At 48.3% G+C, this 16,178-nt stretch overlaps 1 protein-coding gene across 1 annotated transcript in view; it reads right to left on the bottom strand.

Moving 5' to 3' along the window:
• The window catches only part of LOC119389270 (nose resistant to fluoxetine protein 6-like), an 81,488-nt gene extending 66,015 nt beyond the window's left edge, over positions 1 to 15,473 (bottom strand). Inside the window, exon 1 of the mRNA XM_037656475.2 lies at positions 15,168 to 15,473. Within this exon, the coding sequence (XP_037512403.1) occupies positions 15,168 to 15,423 (256 nt within the window). The 5' untranslated portion in view covers positions 15,424 to 15,473. The remainder of the gene's footprint in view (positions 1 to 15,167) is intronic.
• Positions 15,474 to 16,178: the final 705 nt, after the last annotated feature.

The following is a 16,178-nucleotide window of genomic DNA, read 5'->3' as shown; positions in this document are numbered from 1 at the left end:
TGGCTCATGGGAGGGGGGGAGGGCGAGGGGGGAGTGTTTATACACAGTCGAATGCCTCAATAATGAAATCGCCGGGGAAGTGATTTTTGTTCGTTGTCGTGAGAATTACGTTGTCGCGAAAATAGAAAAAAAATCCAGCCAGCTCCACTTCGCGAACACGGTCCAAACAGCAAACTTATGCCCGTCCTTCCGTTCGTTTACGCTTAGCTTCGGTCTCCCTTGCGCGAGCAGTGCGGTTGGCTCGTCGACGACATGCCCGTTCTCGCGTCAGCTCTCGCTCACGCTCGCGTCGCGTGGCGCCTTCAGCGGCAGAACGAGAAATGTTCGCCATTCTGAAAGCGCAAACTCCTGAACACTCACACTGACGCGCTGTTTTACACTCCACTGCGCCTCACCGTCACCACATCTTGGCGCGTTTCTCGAAAGTTCACCCCTCGGCATCCTCCGCCCTCGCCTCTCGCAGTACGGCGCAGTCCTCCCCTTCCTAGCGAGCCTGACTCGCCCCACTGCAAGGCCAAAGGCCACGTGGTGACTTCTACGCCGACCCGGACATGAAAGCCTCGACTAATAACAGCTTCGCTGTTAAAATAGGCACACCAGTTGCTTCGCACAGCCAAATTTATTTAAAGTAGTCGCTGGTCTTGCTCTGTTTCACGTTGCTTTGAAGGAGCTTGACGGCTCGAGCCTCGAAGCTTAGTAAGCTTTGCATCGCTTCATCGTCATCGTGGGCGCCGAGGAAAGTTCGAATCATGTCAAAAGCATAAAGAACTTCATACGAACGTACTTGCGTAGCTTGAGTTTTGTTCATTTACTCACTACCGTAGTCACTCGCATATTCTTTGCGCATGCCTTCGATGATAGTGTCGCCGCTGAACGCTTCATGCACGATCAGGTAGGTGACAGCACACGAAAAGTGCACTTCAACAGCGTTTGGTGTCGCGCCATGGACACGAAGATTCGCATCCCATGTTTCAGCAAGTGGCTGCAGTCATCGCTGCTTGCAGAAGAAGCTCCCGCTTCCGTCTCTGGCATTTTGAAACGTCTGGGTTCCCAAATGGTTCATTGGTTGAAAAAAATATTGTGGATCACTACCTGAAACTTTAGTTATTGCGTGAGTGCTTTGTAAAATCTCTTCGCTGTCTGTATCAGGTAGATAAGCCGAAGCGGTGCTTGCCTGCAAGTGGCCTCTACGGCGCATGCTCGCCACTTGTGTGCCCTTTCCTGTACAGGGTATAAAACATGTGCGAATAAAGGCTGGGGGGCTTTTTCCGTATGCTGAAAACCGGTTGCTGTTGTTACTCAGTAGATACCGCACACGATACATGGTGTCAGAACGTGAAGCCACGACCACAGTGCTTGTGCACGGTAACGCAGAAGCATGGACCTTGTGAAGCCACCGGAGCCGCTGCACTTCACCAGCGATATCAGTAGGCAGTGGAACCTTTTCAAACAAAAGTTTGAACTTTTCTTGACTGCCTCTGAGCCAGATAAAAAGCCTAGACATGATGCCACGAAGATTGCCTTATTGCTAACTCTGGCAGGCGACGACGCCCTAGAAGTTTACAACAATTTCACCTTCGGGGACGACGAGAGCCAAGAAAGTTACGCAACTGTCATCGCCAAGTTTGACGCGTACTGTGCAGAACGCCTGAATGAAGTGCACGAGCGCTACATGTTTCGGAAGCGCATCCAAGCTCAAGGTGAGCCAGTCGAACAGTTTGTCAGAGAGCTCAGAAAGATGTCTCGGTCCTGCAACTTTGGCACTATGGCAGAATCGTTCATTCGTGACCAAATAGTATTTGGAACAAATAATGACAAAGTCAGACAAAAGCTGCTGCAAGATAATAAGTTGACATTGGCTAAAGCGGAAGAAGTCTGCAAGGCTGCGGAAATGTCTGCCGCGCAAAACGAGATTTGGTCACGAGAACAGAGACAGATTGATGCTGTCAAACGACGGGATCAGCAGCAGTGTGATGAACAGCCAGCAACATTCAAGTGTCGCAGGTGCGGACGCACACACGGTCCGCGAAGCTGCCCGGCATTTGGCAAAACATGCAGGAAATGTCAAGGGCAGAATCATTTCGCTGCCCGGTGCAAGGGGAGCAGGCAAGTCCAGGAAGTAAGGAGCACCGAGGATAGCGATTCGGAATTTGCCATCTTGGACGTCGGTGTCAACAGCGTTGGAAGCGCGTGTGACCGTGACTGGGTGGTCAGAGCGCAAGTTGCGGGCAGGACACTAGAGTTCAAGGTTGACACAGGATCACAAGCCAACCTCGTGCCATTCTCTGCCTACAAGAAGCTGCAACCAAGGATACCATTGACTAGAAGTAACTGTATCCTACGATCATACAACGGAGGAGTCATCAAGCATCTTGGCTTCATGACTACCACGGTGACCGTCGGAAGCAAAAAGGCAAAGATTGATTTCTTCGTCGTGAAGAAGGACCGGCAGGCCATACTGGGACTGCGAGCGAGCGAACTGCTTGAACTGTTCTCGCGTACCGTTAATGATATCGGAATAAGCAGCAGCGAGGAAGTCGTCCAGCAGTATCGACGCCTTTTTTCTGGGACTGGATGTATCAACCGCCCATACCGCATGGTTCTTCGAGAAGACGCTGTCCCAGTCGTCCAGACAGCCCGCCGTGTGCCCCTTGCCTTACGGGAGCCTCTGCGCGAAGAACTTGACCGTGTGGTCAAAGCCGGCATTATAGCCAAGCAAGACCAGCCGACGGACTGGGTAAGTCCTCTGGTTATTATCAGAAAAAAGGACGGTAAACTAAGGCTATGCATGGACCCGAGGAAACTTAATCACTGTTTGAAGCGCGAGCATTACGAGATGCCGCGTCGAGAAGATATCGAATCTGAATTAGCTGGAGCACGTTTTTTACGCGCCTTGACGCCAACTCGGGGTTTCACCAGATACCCCTGCATGATGAAACGTCAAGAATCTGTACGTTCGCGACTCCCTTCGGTCGTTACCGTTTCTTGAGGCTCCCCTTCGGCATAGCCTCTGCCCCAGAAGTGTTTCAAAAGTCTATCAGCGAAATATTCGAGACGCTGCCAGGTGTGCGAGTATACGTCGATGACGTTATCGTGTGGGGTAACACAAGACAAGAGCACGATGAGAGGTTACGAGCGGTAATGGAAGCAGCACAGAAAGCTGGCCTAACGTTTAATGAAGACAAATGCATCATTGGCGAGAGCAAGATTTTTTTCCTTGGTGACGTTATTGCAGCAGACGGCATGCGCCCAAATCCTACCTTGGTCAGCTCTCTGCTAAGTATGCCACCACCGAAGGATAAGCAAGCAGTGCAGCGCATGCTCGGGGTCGTAAACTATTTGGCGAAGTTCCTACCGTCAGTCACAGACCGAACGAAACTCCTTCGCGACTTGATAAAAAAAAATAGTATCTTTGAGTGGACGGAAAACCACGCTAAAGAATGGACAATGATTTGTGACAGTTTGAGCAAAGGTCCGGTGTTGGCGATTTTTGATCCTGAAAGGATTACGAAAATAACATCAGATGCTTCGCAATATGGACTAGGCTCTGCTCTCTGGCAACGTTATGATGATTCGTGGAAGCCAATTGCGTATGCCTCACGCGTCTTAACAGAAGCGCAACGAAGGTACTCCCAGATAGAAAAAGAAGCTATGGCTGTTGTGTTCGGGTGCGAGAAGTTTCACCATTTTGTGTACGGACGTGACATTATCCTCGAAACCGACCACCGACCCTTAATAGCAATCTCTGAGAAGCCGATCGGAGAAATGCCGCCCAGATTGCAGCGATTTTTTCTTCGTTTACTTAAATACCACTATAAGCTCCATTTTGTTCCAGGAAAATGCTTGGTGGTCGCCGACATGCTGTCTCGAGCTCCCGTGGGAAACACAGAAGAAAACACCGATGATGACGTAGAAATTCACGCGGTAAGTGTTCTTTCATCACTTGTCAGCGAAGCAACTTTGAAGCGGTTGACACAAGAAACTAGCAAGGACGACTACTTGAGTCAAGTCATTCATTGCTTGGAAAGCAACAGGCCAGTCTGTGGAACACTAAAACCATTCGAAAGTGAATTGGTTGTCGTGAGTGGTGTGTTGTTTAAGGGATGCAAAACAGTGATACCATCAAGCATGCGCCCCGAGTTACTTCGAAGAATTCACGAAGGCCACTTAGGGGTAAATAAATGCAGATCTCGAGCGCGTAAGTTACTGTTCTGGCCTGGTCTGAATGCGGACATTGAAGCACTCATCAGAAGATGCCCAGTTTGTCAGAAGTATGCATACCGGCGTCAGAGATGAAAGATGATTTGTGGCTTGGATTGCTCGCTTACAGGACCAGTCCGCTAGAAGGCGGTCAGTCGCCTGGAGAGTTGCTTCAGGGCAGACGACTTCGGACAACTCTTCCAGACTTCAACGAATCTCCAAGACAGGTGGTAAAGAAACATGAACAGTACCGACCCCCAAGACGGAGCCTTGCACCGCTACAGAGAGGCCAAGTTGTCAGGGTACGAGGAGACTCGTGGTCACCGAAAGCAAGGATTCTTAATGCGGCTGATCAACCCAGGTCGTACCAGGTCGCCACCGAAGACGGCAGTGTTTTGCGCCGCAACCGACAACACCTCAGGGCTACTGCTGAACCTTTCAGCAGTTCGCCTAGTGTTGATGACATCCCCGATGACTTCCAAGAGGACGGGTGCCCTGTCCAGATCCAGCCAAACGACGCAAGCGCACCTGACGCTACGCCATCGACGCGAGAACCAAGGTCAGAGCGCGAAAGAAGGCAACCACGGCGGTTGAGATATGACGACAACTTCGAGCAAGTTCCGTGAACTCAAAACCTTCTGAAGTGCGTGCGCAAACTTTCGATTGGTGTTTAGTGCTGTGCGTTATTTTGAGTGTACCTGTTTTTCGTCAAAACGATAAAGTGATTTAGTTTTCATTCCAAGCGAGGAAGATGTATCAGGTAGATAAGCCGAAGCGGTGCTTGCCTGCAAGTGGCCTCTACGGCGCATGCTCGCCACTTGTGTGCCCTTTCCTGTACAGGGTATAAAACATGTGCGAATAAAGGCTGGGGGGCTTTTTCCGTATGCTGAAAACCGGTTGCTGTTGTTACTCAGTAGATACCGCACACGATACATGTCGAGAGGGGGAGAATGCAGTGAACTGTATGCACGTTCGCCGGGGACGCCAGATTTCTTCGTTGCCGCGAGAATTTCGTTCTTGAGGGCTTTCGTTATTGAAGGGTTCAACTGTATACGGGATATTTTCGGATTTAAATGCCTTCGAGAACTTTAGTGGTTCGGGTGAATGCATTAAATCATTAAATCAAGTGAAAGTATCGGTCAAGTTACTCGGTATCTTTCAGCTTCGATGCTTCCCGATTCCGTGCTATCGCGAAACAGAAAAACAAATGAACAGCGCTAGCAAATATACTCTGCTCCGTAAGCTCGAAAGCATGCTCCTCTGGGTGAAAATCTTAAGTTTCAGTTTGCTCATAAATTTCGAAAGAAATCCAAGCTTCCTGGAGGTCGGAGGCGTGCAGACGGATTGAAACGCGACATCCATTTTTCTGTTCGAGCGAGTGGTTTGTGCAGCTATAACCGCGTCATGTTGCGACTAATCTGGCCGCTGGTTCTGATGTCAGTGTTGAATTTGAAACGGCAACACAAACTGAAGGCGGTGGAGGCGAAAGTACATGTGGCCCAAATTACTGCGTTTCAATTTGTAAGCCACAGGACGCTAAGGAGAAGCTTTTCACCGAAACGTTTTTCAGAAACTAAAATCGGTTGTTTTTATTTAAAACTTTGCATATTATCACTGTGTCTTTACACCATTGATAATTCTTGTAAATCGTCTGTGACAACGGTATTTTAGGCCTCAAGCTCGATTACTGGACGCAGTGGTTATTATAGCAAGGCCGACAACTGGACTAGCCGCTAAGGTTTCATTATGGTTAAAGCAGCTCAAACAACACGGACTAAGAAGGAAGCGCTCGTTGTGTCTCCTTGTTGTCTGTGTTGCTACAGTATATTTCTTGCACATCGGGCTCTTTATAATGTGTTAACCTTTCTATGACTCAGCCACATTTGCTAACGTCACCGCCATGAGTGTGTGTAAGGCCAGCCTCTTGGCATGCCAAGCGCGGCTTCGGTCCTCCCGACCTTCGGTTCACCTGTGGTCCCCTGCAACCGTCAGTGGGCCATTCCCGGAGGCTTTGTCGGATCCCTTCTTCGAAATGATGGCGCCAGGGGCGTTTCTACAAGGACTGTCTTTGGAATGTGTGTTAGGCTAAGTATGACCACATGCATCACTACCGTGCTTTGAGCGGATGGTACAGGACTTCGCAGCAAATTACGGACTTATGTCTGTGCTTCCTGATCTGCCTAGGAAGACAAAGCCTGTTGCAGCCGAAGCGGCTGCGTTGACCTTAGATGGAGCTACGCTACCGGACAGCTAAAAAACGTTTCTTGAATTAGGTCCAAAGTTTTGCTTCGGTACCACACCTACGCCCGGGCCTGTGTGAAAGCTTGTGAGCGCTTGTGACTATTTTTACAGTGCCACGGCCACATACGTGTCAGTGCACTTATTGATCATTTCCTTTTTTTTTCGCTTCCCCCTCTCTCTCCGTCTCTCCCATCTTTCCACTCCCCTTCGCTTTCCCCCGGCGTAGGGTAGCCAACCGGACTGCTGTCTGGTTAACCTCCCTGCCTTCTCCCTTTTGTATTCCCTTCCTTCCTTCCTTCGAAAAAGTATGTATTGCTAGGACCGTTACTCGTTTCTTTCCTGAGGACCAAAAACTAAGGTGCATCGAAGAGAGTGCTGGTGTTCTCGGCAGTTCTTTTTGTAAGCCTTGCAACCAAGGACGGCCTTGTCCCTGATTAATTTCGCGGCAGCTAACCAGCTTTGAGTTGACTTCGGATAGAGAAGGCTTTTTTGTTGTACTACCCGAGGGTATCTTCGGAGAAACGGCATCTGAAGCTTCACAGAAAAATTTTCAGCTGACTTCAATGAAAGAAAAAAAGGTCAAGAAAAAGGCCCGAGTGCTCCTCGATGAACTTAGCCTCGCCGGAACTGCTAACGAAGACAAAGGGTCTTCACTTGGAAGTTTTCTTCTCCATTGAAACCCACAAAAAAGACATGCCCTTCAGAGCAATAGTGCCTGAACAGGGAACAATGCAATATGCTGTTTCCAGATATCTTCAGAGGCATCTATCGGCACTTAATATTGTAGTCCCGTTTCGTGCTCACATTTCCCAACCTGTTGTTGACTATCATAGGGATAGCAACCCAGGTGCATGCTCTGCTTTCAGTATTGATAACAAATATGTTTTTAGTCCTTCCAACATGACCGTCTTTTGCAAAATGTGAAGCAATGTATCTGTGAGGATAACGACCAAGTTTTTTCCAGCAACAAAGCCGGCATCAGTGTTGAAGGTTTTATGGAATTACTGTCTTTCTACCTTGTGTAGACCTTTGTAAAATGGGATGGATAATTGTTCATACAGACGTCGGGAGTCTGTATAGGGTCTGGGTTTGCGCCTTTCCTGTGTGACATCTATCTGAGCAAGTTTGACAGGATGCCGGAACATAATTTGAACGGCCTAAGTAGACGACTCTCCCGCTATGTAGATGATTAACTTGTTTTTATTCCGAATTGCGACACCGGAAGGCTCCTTATAGAAATGCTGAACGTTTTCAGGGTAGTGAGTTTTGGACTCAGCTTCACTTTTGAACCGGGCCTCGGAAACTGAGCGCCAGTTTAAGTTTCGAGGAACATGCGCACTGGTAGCGGCTGCTGGACATCCCAAGATCTGGTTGAACGAAGTGTGGTTGATGTGGATGTTGGCATTTATTGTCTTTAATGAATTTTTACTAATGAAGAAATTTGATTGAACTGTAAACAACTCTTATTTTCTTTATTTGTCCTACTTATTTCTTATTTTGGGAATTTTAAATGGGGCAAAGAGCGGGAACTGGTTGACTTGTGTTCGTAGCGCTTGCCTCCGCTCACCCTTGCCACTCGCTCAGCGATATCACAAGTGGGACGGCGCTCGGTTATGTCGCTCAATTGGCGTGTCAGGTATGAATATGGTAAACATAGAATGTTTGATGTGGCGTGTAGTGAACGGAAGCCGCAATGAATCCACGTCGAGCAGGTCAACCATGCATTACGAAGATGGCTAAATCGGGGAATCGCATGTTTTGCACGGCTCTGTGGTGTGTTAACCCAAGGATTTCCAGTTCCACGAAGGCTTTTCAGGTTTCCTAGATACAACGGGTGAGCACAAGTATTTGGGTCCATTATTTGAACAGGTATTCATTTTGCATGAGTGAGTGAGTAAACCCACTCTTCTGCAAGCCTGACTGGACTGACAGAAGCGTAATGTCGCTAGAATAAGTCGTCATGTCGACAGCCTGCCTGTTGCCGGCAAAATACGTTTAATGAAATGCTTGCATGCGTGTTGGTTCAGCTAAACAGTTTGTTCATCTTTTACTTTTTGCATGTAGTTCAAACGATGTGAAGCAATTATAGGCTCCTTAATTCCTGTTCATTGAAATGCATGTGGCCAGCTTGAAACTTTGTGGGTCTTTACTTCTAATACTGTCTGGAATACATGCAATGGACTCACTGATGCTTTGAGAAATCGTTGACCAGGGAATGTCGCTGGAGCCCACGTTTTGACAAGTGGTATTTTCTTCGCCAAGGCAGTCCTGCTGCCCTGGCGAAGACAAGTCGACTTGCCGAAACATTGTCTCCAGCGGCATTCCCTGTTCAACGAATCGCTTCAAGCCTGCATCTTCCCCTGAACTTCTGTCTGGTTTGGTACTCAAGTTCTGCAAGAAAAGTATGTGCGCCGTCATGACAGACGTGATAGAGACAAGGAAAAAAGATGACTCTTAAGGGCTCATTTTCTTTGTTAGACACAATATTAATGAGAACTAACTGACAATAACGCCAAGGAAAGTATAGGGGGTGTTATCTGTAGTATTTAGAATATAAATGTGAAGAAAGTAAAGTGGACGAAAAGATAACTTGCCGCCGGCAGGGACACTCCAAGGTTTAAATGCACATATCTATCCCATAAGGTGGACGGGAGGATGACCGCCGCAGTAGCTCAGTGGTAGAGCATCGCACGCGTTATTCGAAGGTCGCAGGTTCGGTCCCTGCCGGCGGCAAGTTATCTTTTCGTCCACTTTACTTTCTTCACATTTATATTCTAAATACTACAGATAACACCCCCTATACTTTCCTTGGCGTTATTGTCTGTTAGTTCTCATTAATAATGATAAAGACAAGTACGACGTGGCCTGCTCGTGATTGTTAATAAGTTTCGCATTGGTTCGGATATTATGGGTCCAATGTTTGCTCATTATGTGCAACTTATGTTCGGGGGAAGATTTCACCAGTGCGGATCAACGGTGACTAATCGGCAGACGGCGCCCGACGGAAAAGGGGCGCTCAGAAGGGCCATTAGGCCGTTCGCCTCTACCCGCGCCTTTGTAGCCGAACCCCGCGACCTTCTGTCGACCGCTGCTTTCGCGGCGGAGTCACCCGTGCGGCGGAAGCGATCTCACGGAGACTGACAACGTAAACAATGTGTCGCCGTCGCGACGGTCCTCACTGAATGAGCACCGACGTGGTTTTGCGGCGGCATCTTGTCGCAGAGAAGGCTCGAGTCGGCATTGTAAACTGGGCACGTTGGTGTGGTGTATTTCAGTGTACTTTGACTGTGTATGTGACTGATGGCGTCTTTAGTTGGCTTGCCGCATAGTGAGGGCAGCAAAGCCTGAGAATGTGGAGGCGGAGACACGTCTCTGAGAGAAAGAAAGTTCTCTGCTTCATTGGTGGAGTATCGAAAAGGGTTGGTCCCGTAAGGTGGTCTCAGACGAGATAGGGTGGATTTAAAGGAAGAAATAGGAGAGGAGAGGGGAGAGCTTGGTGCTCGACGGAGAGATTGAGGAGGGGACAGAGGTCGTGCTTGGCGCCGACTCTGATCCAGGGACGAAGGACTTAGAGATATTCTCTTAAGGGCTTGAACGCTTGGTGCGGGCCCAGCCCAGTTGTTGTCGCGAGAGCTGTTCAGTGGCTGCGCCGGCCTTTGTTTTGTCATAAAGTGTAAAAGTGTGTAAATAAACTCAAGTTTGCCAGGATCTGAACAACAGGGCCTGTCCAGTCCTTCAACGTGTCGCCACGATCATCCGAACCATCGGGATCACCTCCATCGACCCAAACTTAACTGTGCATATTTCAGTTGTGAATAAAGCTGCTTTTGCAGATTAACACTTTCACACTACGTGTATGTCTGTTTTTTAGCACGAAGCGTGTCACTAAAAAAAAGAAAGATTTAAATTTGACTTGTGTTGATCGAGTTTCGCCTTATTCAGAAATCGGTCAGCTTTAGTTTTTGCACTTCACAACACTAGAGAAAAAATATGTTAACTAAACTTTAAGAATGGCCGCGTCGCCCGAGCGGCCAGCGGACCTGCAACAGAGCGCAAACACATTCCGCTTGCATGCTAACTGAGAAAGGGCAGCTTCCGCGGCAACCCTCCTCCTCTCGGTTTCACACCCTTTTACTCTATTTCCTGACCTCATTAGCGACGACATGCGGGGTTGTTTTGTTTGTGAATCATTTCTAGTTGGATACCCGGCAGCCGCCAGTGGTGGAAGCGGCGCTGTCGCAGCGTATCAGCATGCGAGAGCGCGTCCTATGGGAGGTACAAGGAGTTACCGCCCCATGTTTGAACTTCCCAAAGAGGAATGCCTACAGTCTCTGGATCTGCAACTAATGTTTTTATCTGGCCACACGCGTTGTATGCTCTGCCCCAGGTCAACAAAACCACTTCTAAGTTACAGGTCCCTAAAACAGTGAAAGATGGCATTACACTTTCTTCTGTTCAGCACTCTGTAAGCGCCCCATCAACGTGAGCTCCTCCCTTGAATTAGACAGACTGTTGGTTTCCGTTTTCCCGCCTCAGATCTTGATTGCTGAACGCGAAAATCTTTTGAAGCAGGTAAAGGTGAAGCTAAAGGGGTTGCTTGGGCGAGTTGGTACGACATATTGGAGGGAAACCGCGCGAAAGAAGAAAGACCAGGCAGGTTGTGTTGTTGTTGTTGGTTGGTTGTGTCCTTCTCTGCCTGGTCTTTCGTCTTTCGCGCTCTTTCCCTCCAAGAAAGGTGAAGTTTGCACCACAGAACAAGGATAAAAAACATTGCTGTCATGCCCTATGCTCTAAAAAAGTTGGTGGCCGCTACGGCGTACAGAGGGTCTTCAGTACGCCCTAACAAACTTGGAAAGATTGACAGCAGCCTTACTTCACAGAAAATTGACTGTAGCACGAAATACCAAAACCAATTTGTGCCATGCGCTTCCGGTGTTGTTTATCAAATACCTGTGACCTGTGGGCTTGTATACATTGGGCAGGCGGCACGCTGCTTAAACACCCGCCTTAGAGAGCGTAAAAATAAATTTAATGCTCATTATAGTTCGCACTTAGCTGCCCACTGCAAGGATTCTAAGTACACGCATATTTTTCACAAGACAAATATGTATAGGCACACGGCGCCCGAAATTATGGAAGCCCTCTTCATTACGAAAGCTGTGTCAGCTCTCCTTCAGCTGCGTTATCGCGAAGCGAACTCTGTTTTTTGGAGGCGGGGTACTTTTTTGTTGTTGATTGGCATTTGAAGGTTTTTGAAGGGAGGAAGGAAGGCAGGGAGGTTAAGCAGACAGCAGTCCGGACATACCTGTGTGCTACCTTTCTCGTGTTAAGAAGCTAAATTTGTTTATTCGATTGTTTTTGCTTTTCTTGCCTTTTTGCAAGTTGGCACGTTTTCTGCGTGAGGCGACTGCGCACTTCGTTTGAGTTCTCTTCTTGTTTTGTTTCTTTTAACTTCGGGTGCGAGAAAAGCGCTCGTTGTATCCCCTTTCTTCGTCCGCGTTGCATGCGCTGCATTAACCATATGGAACCGTAGACATTAGTTGCTTGAAGAATCGAATTACATAAACGACCAACTAACAAAGTTCACTAAGGCGTTTCAATAATTAGTTACGGTACACGTTACAATAGAAGAATAGTAGTTGGGGATATTGCATGGCGTATCCACTTGGAATGAAATCAGATGGTGGCACGGATTTCGATATGCGCCATTAAACTCGCGCTAAAATCACGCTGTTGTTCCAGTTACTTGTTTGGAGTAACCGCCGTTTTGTGTACTGAAGCACGAAGGTAACTTGAATGCATGCTAATGTACTTCATCGCAGACATTGAGAATTATTATAAAGGAATTGATGTGACCGCGAAAATCTGTTCAATGTGCATACGCATTCCAGAGTAACCGGTTCCCATTTGCGAATAGCAATGTCTCACGTAAAATCATATTATGAAATGTTAATTTGACAGCCTATCAATCATTAAATGAAGGATCGTAGCGAAGAGCCCGAAACCAATGGTAATTTCTGCATTTCTGCCGATGTATCCAACCTCGTTTTAAATACCACTACTAAAAAATCGTGGATACACTGTAAACAAAAATTAGCCGAGATGGGAGCTTTTCCAGCATATGAGCTCCTAAAACCCCCATGCCCCAATCATTTACTCCGTGCTAGCGGAGTGAAGTCGGCACATGTCGTCGTAAAACGCCCCCTGCTTAATGAGGGAGGTTATGAACGACATGACCCTGTTAAACTCCCCACGGAGTTTTAGATCACGTGGTTAGAAACTCCCTATGGGAGGTTTAAAAAGTATTTTTGGTCGTGACGTGCGTGTCACGTGGTTAGAAACTCCCTATGGGAGTTTAAAAAACCATTTTTGGTCGTGACGTGCGTGCGTGTGTGAATGTGCGTGTGTGTACGGGCATCGTTTAGCACGCCGGTGTGAAGCTCCAGTGCCTTGTGTGGGTCGCCGTGTGAGCATTGTCGACAGACAACGAAATTATCAGTGCAGCGAGGATTTGCAACGGCCGGCCGACACAAGTTCAACTCGCGCCAGCGTCCGACCGCGAACACATCGAGCTGGCTGTCGCGTGTTTATTCTCCCGTCAAGCGGCAATGCCCATGCACACGAGTGCAAGCCTCCGACACGCCACGGATACCTCGCTTCAGCGTGCCGAGTTACGAAGAAGTGCGAAAAATAATTTCATCGGTAACAAAAGTAAGCTGTTGCGATCGTCAGCGGGTTGTTTCTGGAGTTTCACCGGCTAAAACTTCGAAGCAGAAAGAAGTAGGCTTCGCTACGTCGTCGGCATCAAGCCGGCCGGCGGCCGGTGTGAGAGCTGCGCCGGCGACGCGCTGGCCCCGACCACCGGCAACGCTTGCTTCTCGGAGTGTCACCGAACCGATGCTTCACCGGCTGCAACTTCTAAGCGGTAAGAAGACTTCGCTACGCCGCCGGCTTGGTACCGACGACGTAGCGAACTCGCACAGCCACACCGGTCGCCGTGGTGAGTTCTACGAGCTCGCCCCGGCCACCGGTGAAGCAAAGAATATGTTTCACAGAAAATAAAAGCTGCTGGAATGAATAAGTCTAAATTGTCTCTTTTGCGCCATGCAACCACCGCTGTCAAACGTCTAGCGAGAAGGCGAGCGCCGATACGAGACAGATTGAACCAACATGCGACCGCCGATGCACTGCGAGCAACAGGACCCGCGACTACGAGCCGTCTCGTTCGTTGTAAGTGCATCGCTCCGTAGCTTAACGCGGATAGCGGACTCGGATAGCGGCAGTGTGTGTGTAAAATAACGGCGACGAAAACTGTACAGCAGCAAGCATTTTGTGATCGCGAGCTGTCGTTCATCCTATAGCCGTGCCGTACTCCTGGGAGAGGCCTAGCGACGCCGTCGGCGACGCTGTTCTTCGCCGGTGTTGCTCGTGAATGTGTGCCGCTGAAGCGTTCGTGCACGGCCGCTCGTGGTTCGTGTACGATTATGTGCATTTTACAGACTTACGCACAGTACTGCTAAGGCGGATACACCTCATGCGACAGAGTGCCAGCTAATAATCAAAATTCGCTAATTAAAAAGGCGTTGAATGTTAGGCGGGTTTATAGTAAAAGATAGGTGTGCCTCAGTCTTATCTATAAGCCCACCGCAAATTTACACGTACGCCATGAATGTTTGTTGCTCAATTACACGGAAAAGAATTGTCCCGTCTGAGCTACATTGGAGGTCAAGATGTGGTGCCTATATATACTCGGTGACCAAATTTTGGTTGTGAAGCGCGGGTGGCGAGCGGTTGTCAGTGTGAGTGTTGTATTACTTTGCGAATGTTGTGTGCATGTTTGTGTACGTGTGATCGAGTTTGCTTGTTTCGATGCTAATTTAATTAAAGATTATCAGGCGCATGGTGCGACAGCGAAAAGCATTTTTTTTTCAATGGTTATAAAAATTTACTCCCATACTTACCTGGAAAAGCTCCCCTATGGATGTAAACAAATACTCCCCTCAGTCCATCCAAAACCTCCGTCCTTAAGGGGGGTAAATTTTTTACTCCCCTGGACGGAGTATATAAAACCCCCATCGGGGCGTGCGCTAGAGGACAAGTCCATTTACTCCCATCTTGGCTCTTTTTTGCTTACAGTGTATTGTAATAGCGAAGTACAATTTAGGCGCGGTTCTCTGCGACCTGCAATTGCTTGCCCCTGACCACATATGTTTAGGCCTTAGAACAGTGCAAAAAACACAAGGAGATTTCAATTTACGCGTATTCTTGAAAAACATTTTTTTTTAATTTTTGAGCCCCTCAAAAGAAGCGCTATTCCACAGGGACCTAGGTACATCGTTTGAGGTTTGTGAAGAATTACTTCAAGTACTGACCGTACTCTTTAGAAACAAAGTATTCCAAGGATTCGGATAACAACTGCGCGCAATACAGCGGCTTGTGAACTGGTTCTTTCATTTTTCGTCGCTGAAGAGAAAAAAAAAAGCTACGCGGTGAGTGTTTAATGGAACTTCCAACCTTCTGAAACATGATTTGCGTACCAGAACACCCAAATTATTGCACAGAACAGCATCTCTGTCATTAGAATGAGCATATAAATGCCGAGAAAGTCTTCCCGTAACCCACCGGCAAACTAACAAAATACCTATAAATGTCGGCCTTGTTTACAGATAATGTTATAATATCAAAACAAACATCTCCTATAGTAAGCATATAAGAAGCATACTCACGTCTGAAGGCCCATGGCTCGAGCGTCTGGATGGCGCGCATAAAGTGGAGCACGCCGAGGCTGCATTCTGCAGATATGTCAGCCTGAAGCAGCCGCCGCATGAGTCTGCCGCTCACGGTTGGCAGGGCCTTTGTTATCAGAGCCCGTATCCTCGAGGTCTCTGGTGGCTGAGTGGTGCTCCCTGTCGCCGTTGCACCAGCGCCCGCCAAATACTGCGTAACAGTGACAGCTTCAACCGCAGTCCGGTTCGTCCCCATTGATACGTTTGAAGCAGTGATCTCAGAAGTCCTCGTACCATCGGCGGTCCTTGATTTGGACGAGGTGCCCCACTTGTCACCAGAGAGACGGCCGACTGTGTCTATCAGCTTAGACGCTGTCACGACGGAAACCGGAGCTCCTTTCGGTACTGCGCTCGACTGAGACTTGGGAAAGGCGTCCACCGTTGCGAATAGCGTTCGCCTGTCTACCATCGTTGCGGCACTTAAAGCACTGGCCTGCACTTCGGCAAGAAACTTGGGAACCGTGGCGACACTTTCGCCGGTTGCCGTGTGTCCACTAGACGCAAATAAAATCACCAGGAGCAACAGTTCTCTGGAAGAACGCAACGGCGTACTCGAGAACACTTGGTGCTCCATCGCCGAACGCGTGCTTCGCTGGCTTAGTGTTTCGCGCAGCACTATTTTAATGATCGCGCAGTAGAGAACTTTCTTTTAAACGAGACAGCCTAAATATGGCCTGCCTACTGACGTTCGCTCGCTTGATAACTCACTTGCATGCCATCCTAGCCTACGAATGTAATGAAATATTTTTTAGCCCCACAGTACCGCGAAATACACTCCTGATGCTTTGCATATTTCATGTATAGAGGAAGGAGACAAGACTTACAGTTTAGCACGGATAAAGGTCGGGGTATGCAAACTACTCTCTCTAATTCTTATTATTTTATTTTTACTTGTCTGTTCAAACCACGATGTCACAGGTTACAGCATCGGTGCCACAGAAAACGTGTCGT

Source organism: Rhipicephalus sanguineus, chromosome 1, assembly GCF_013339695.2.
Source record: "Rhipicephalus sanguineus isolate Rsan-2018 chromosome 1, BIME_Rsan_1.4, whole genome shotgun sequence".
NCBI classification, from domain to species: Eukaryota; Metazoa; Arthropoda; class Arachnida; order Ixodida; family Ixodidae; genus Rhipicephalus; species Rhipicephalus sanguineus.
Note: the sequence above shows the minus strand (reverse complement) of the source record. Positions and strands in the feature narration are given on the sequence as shown.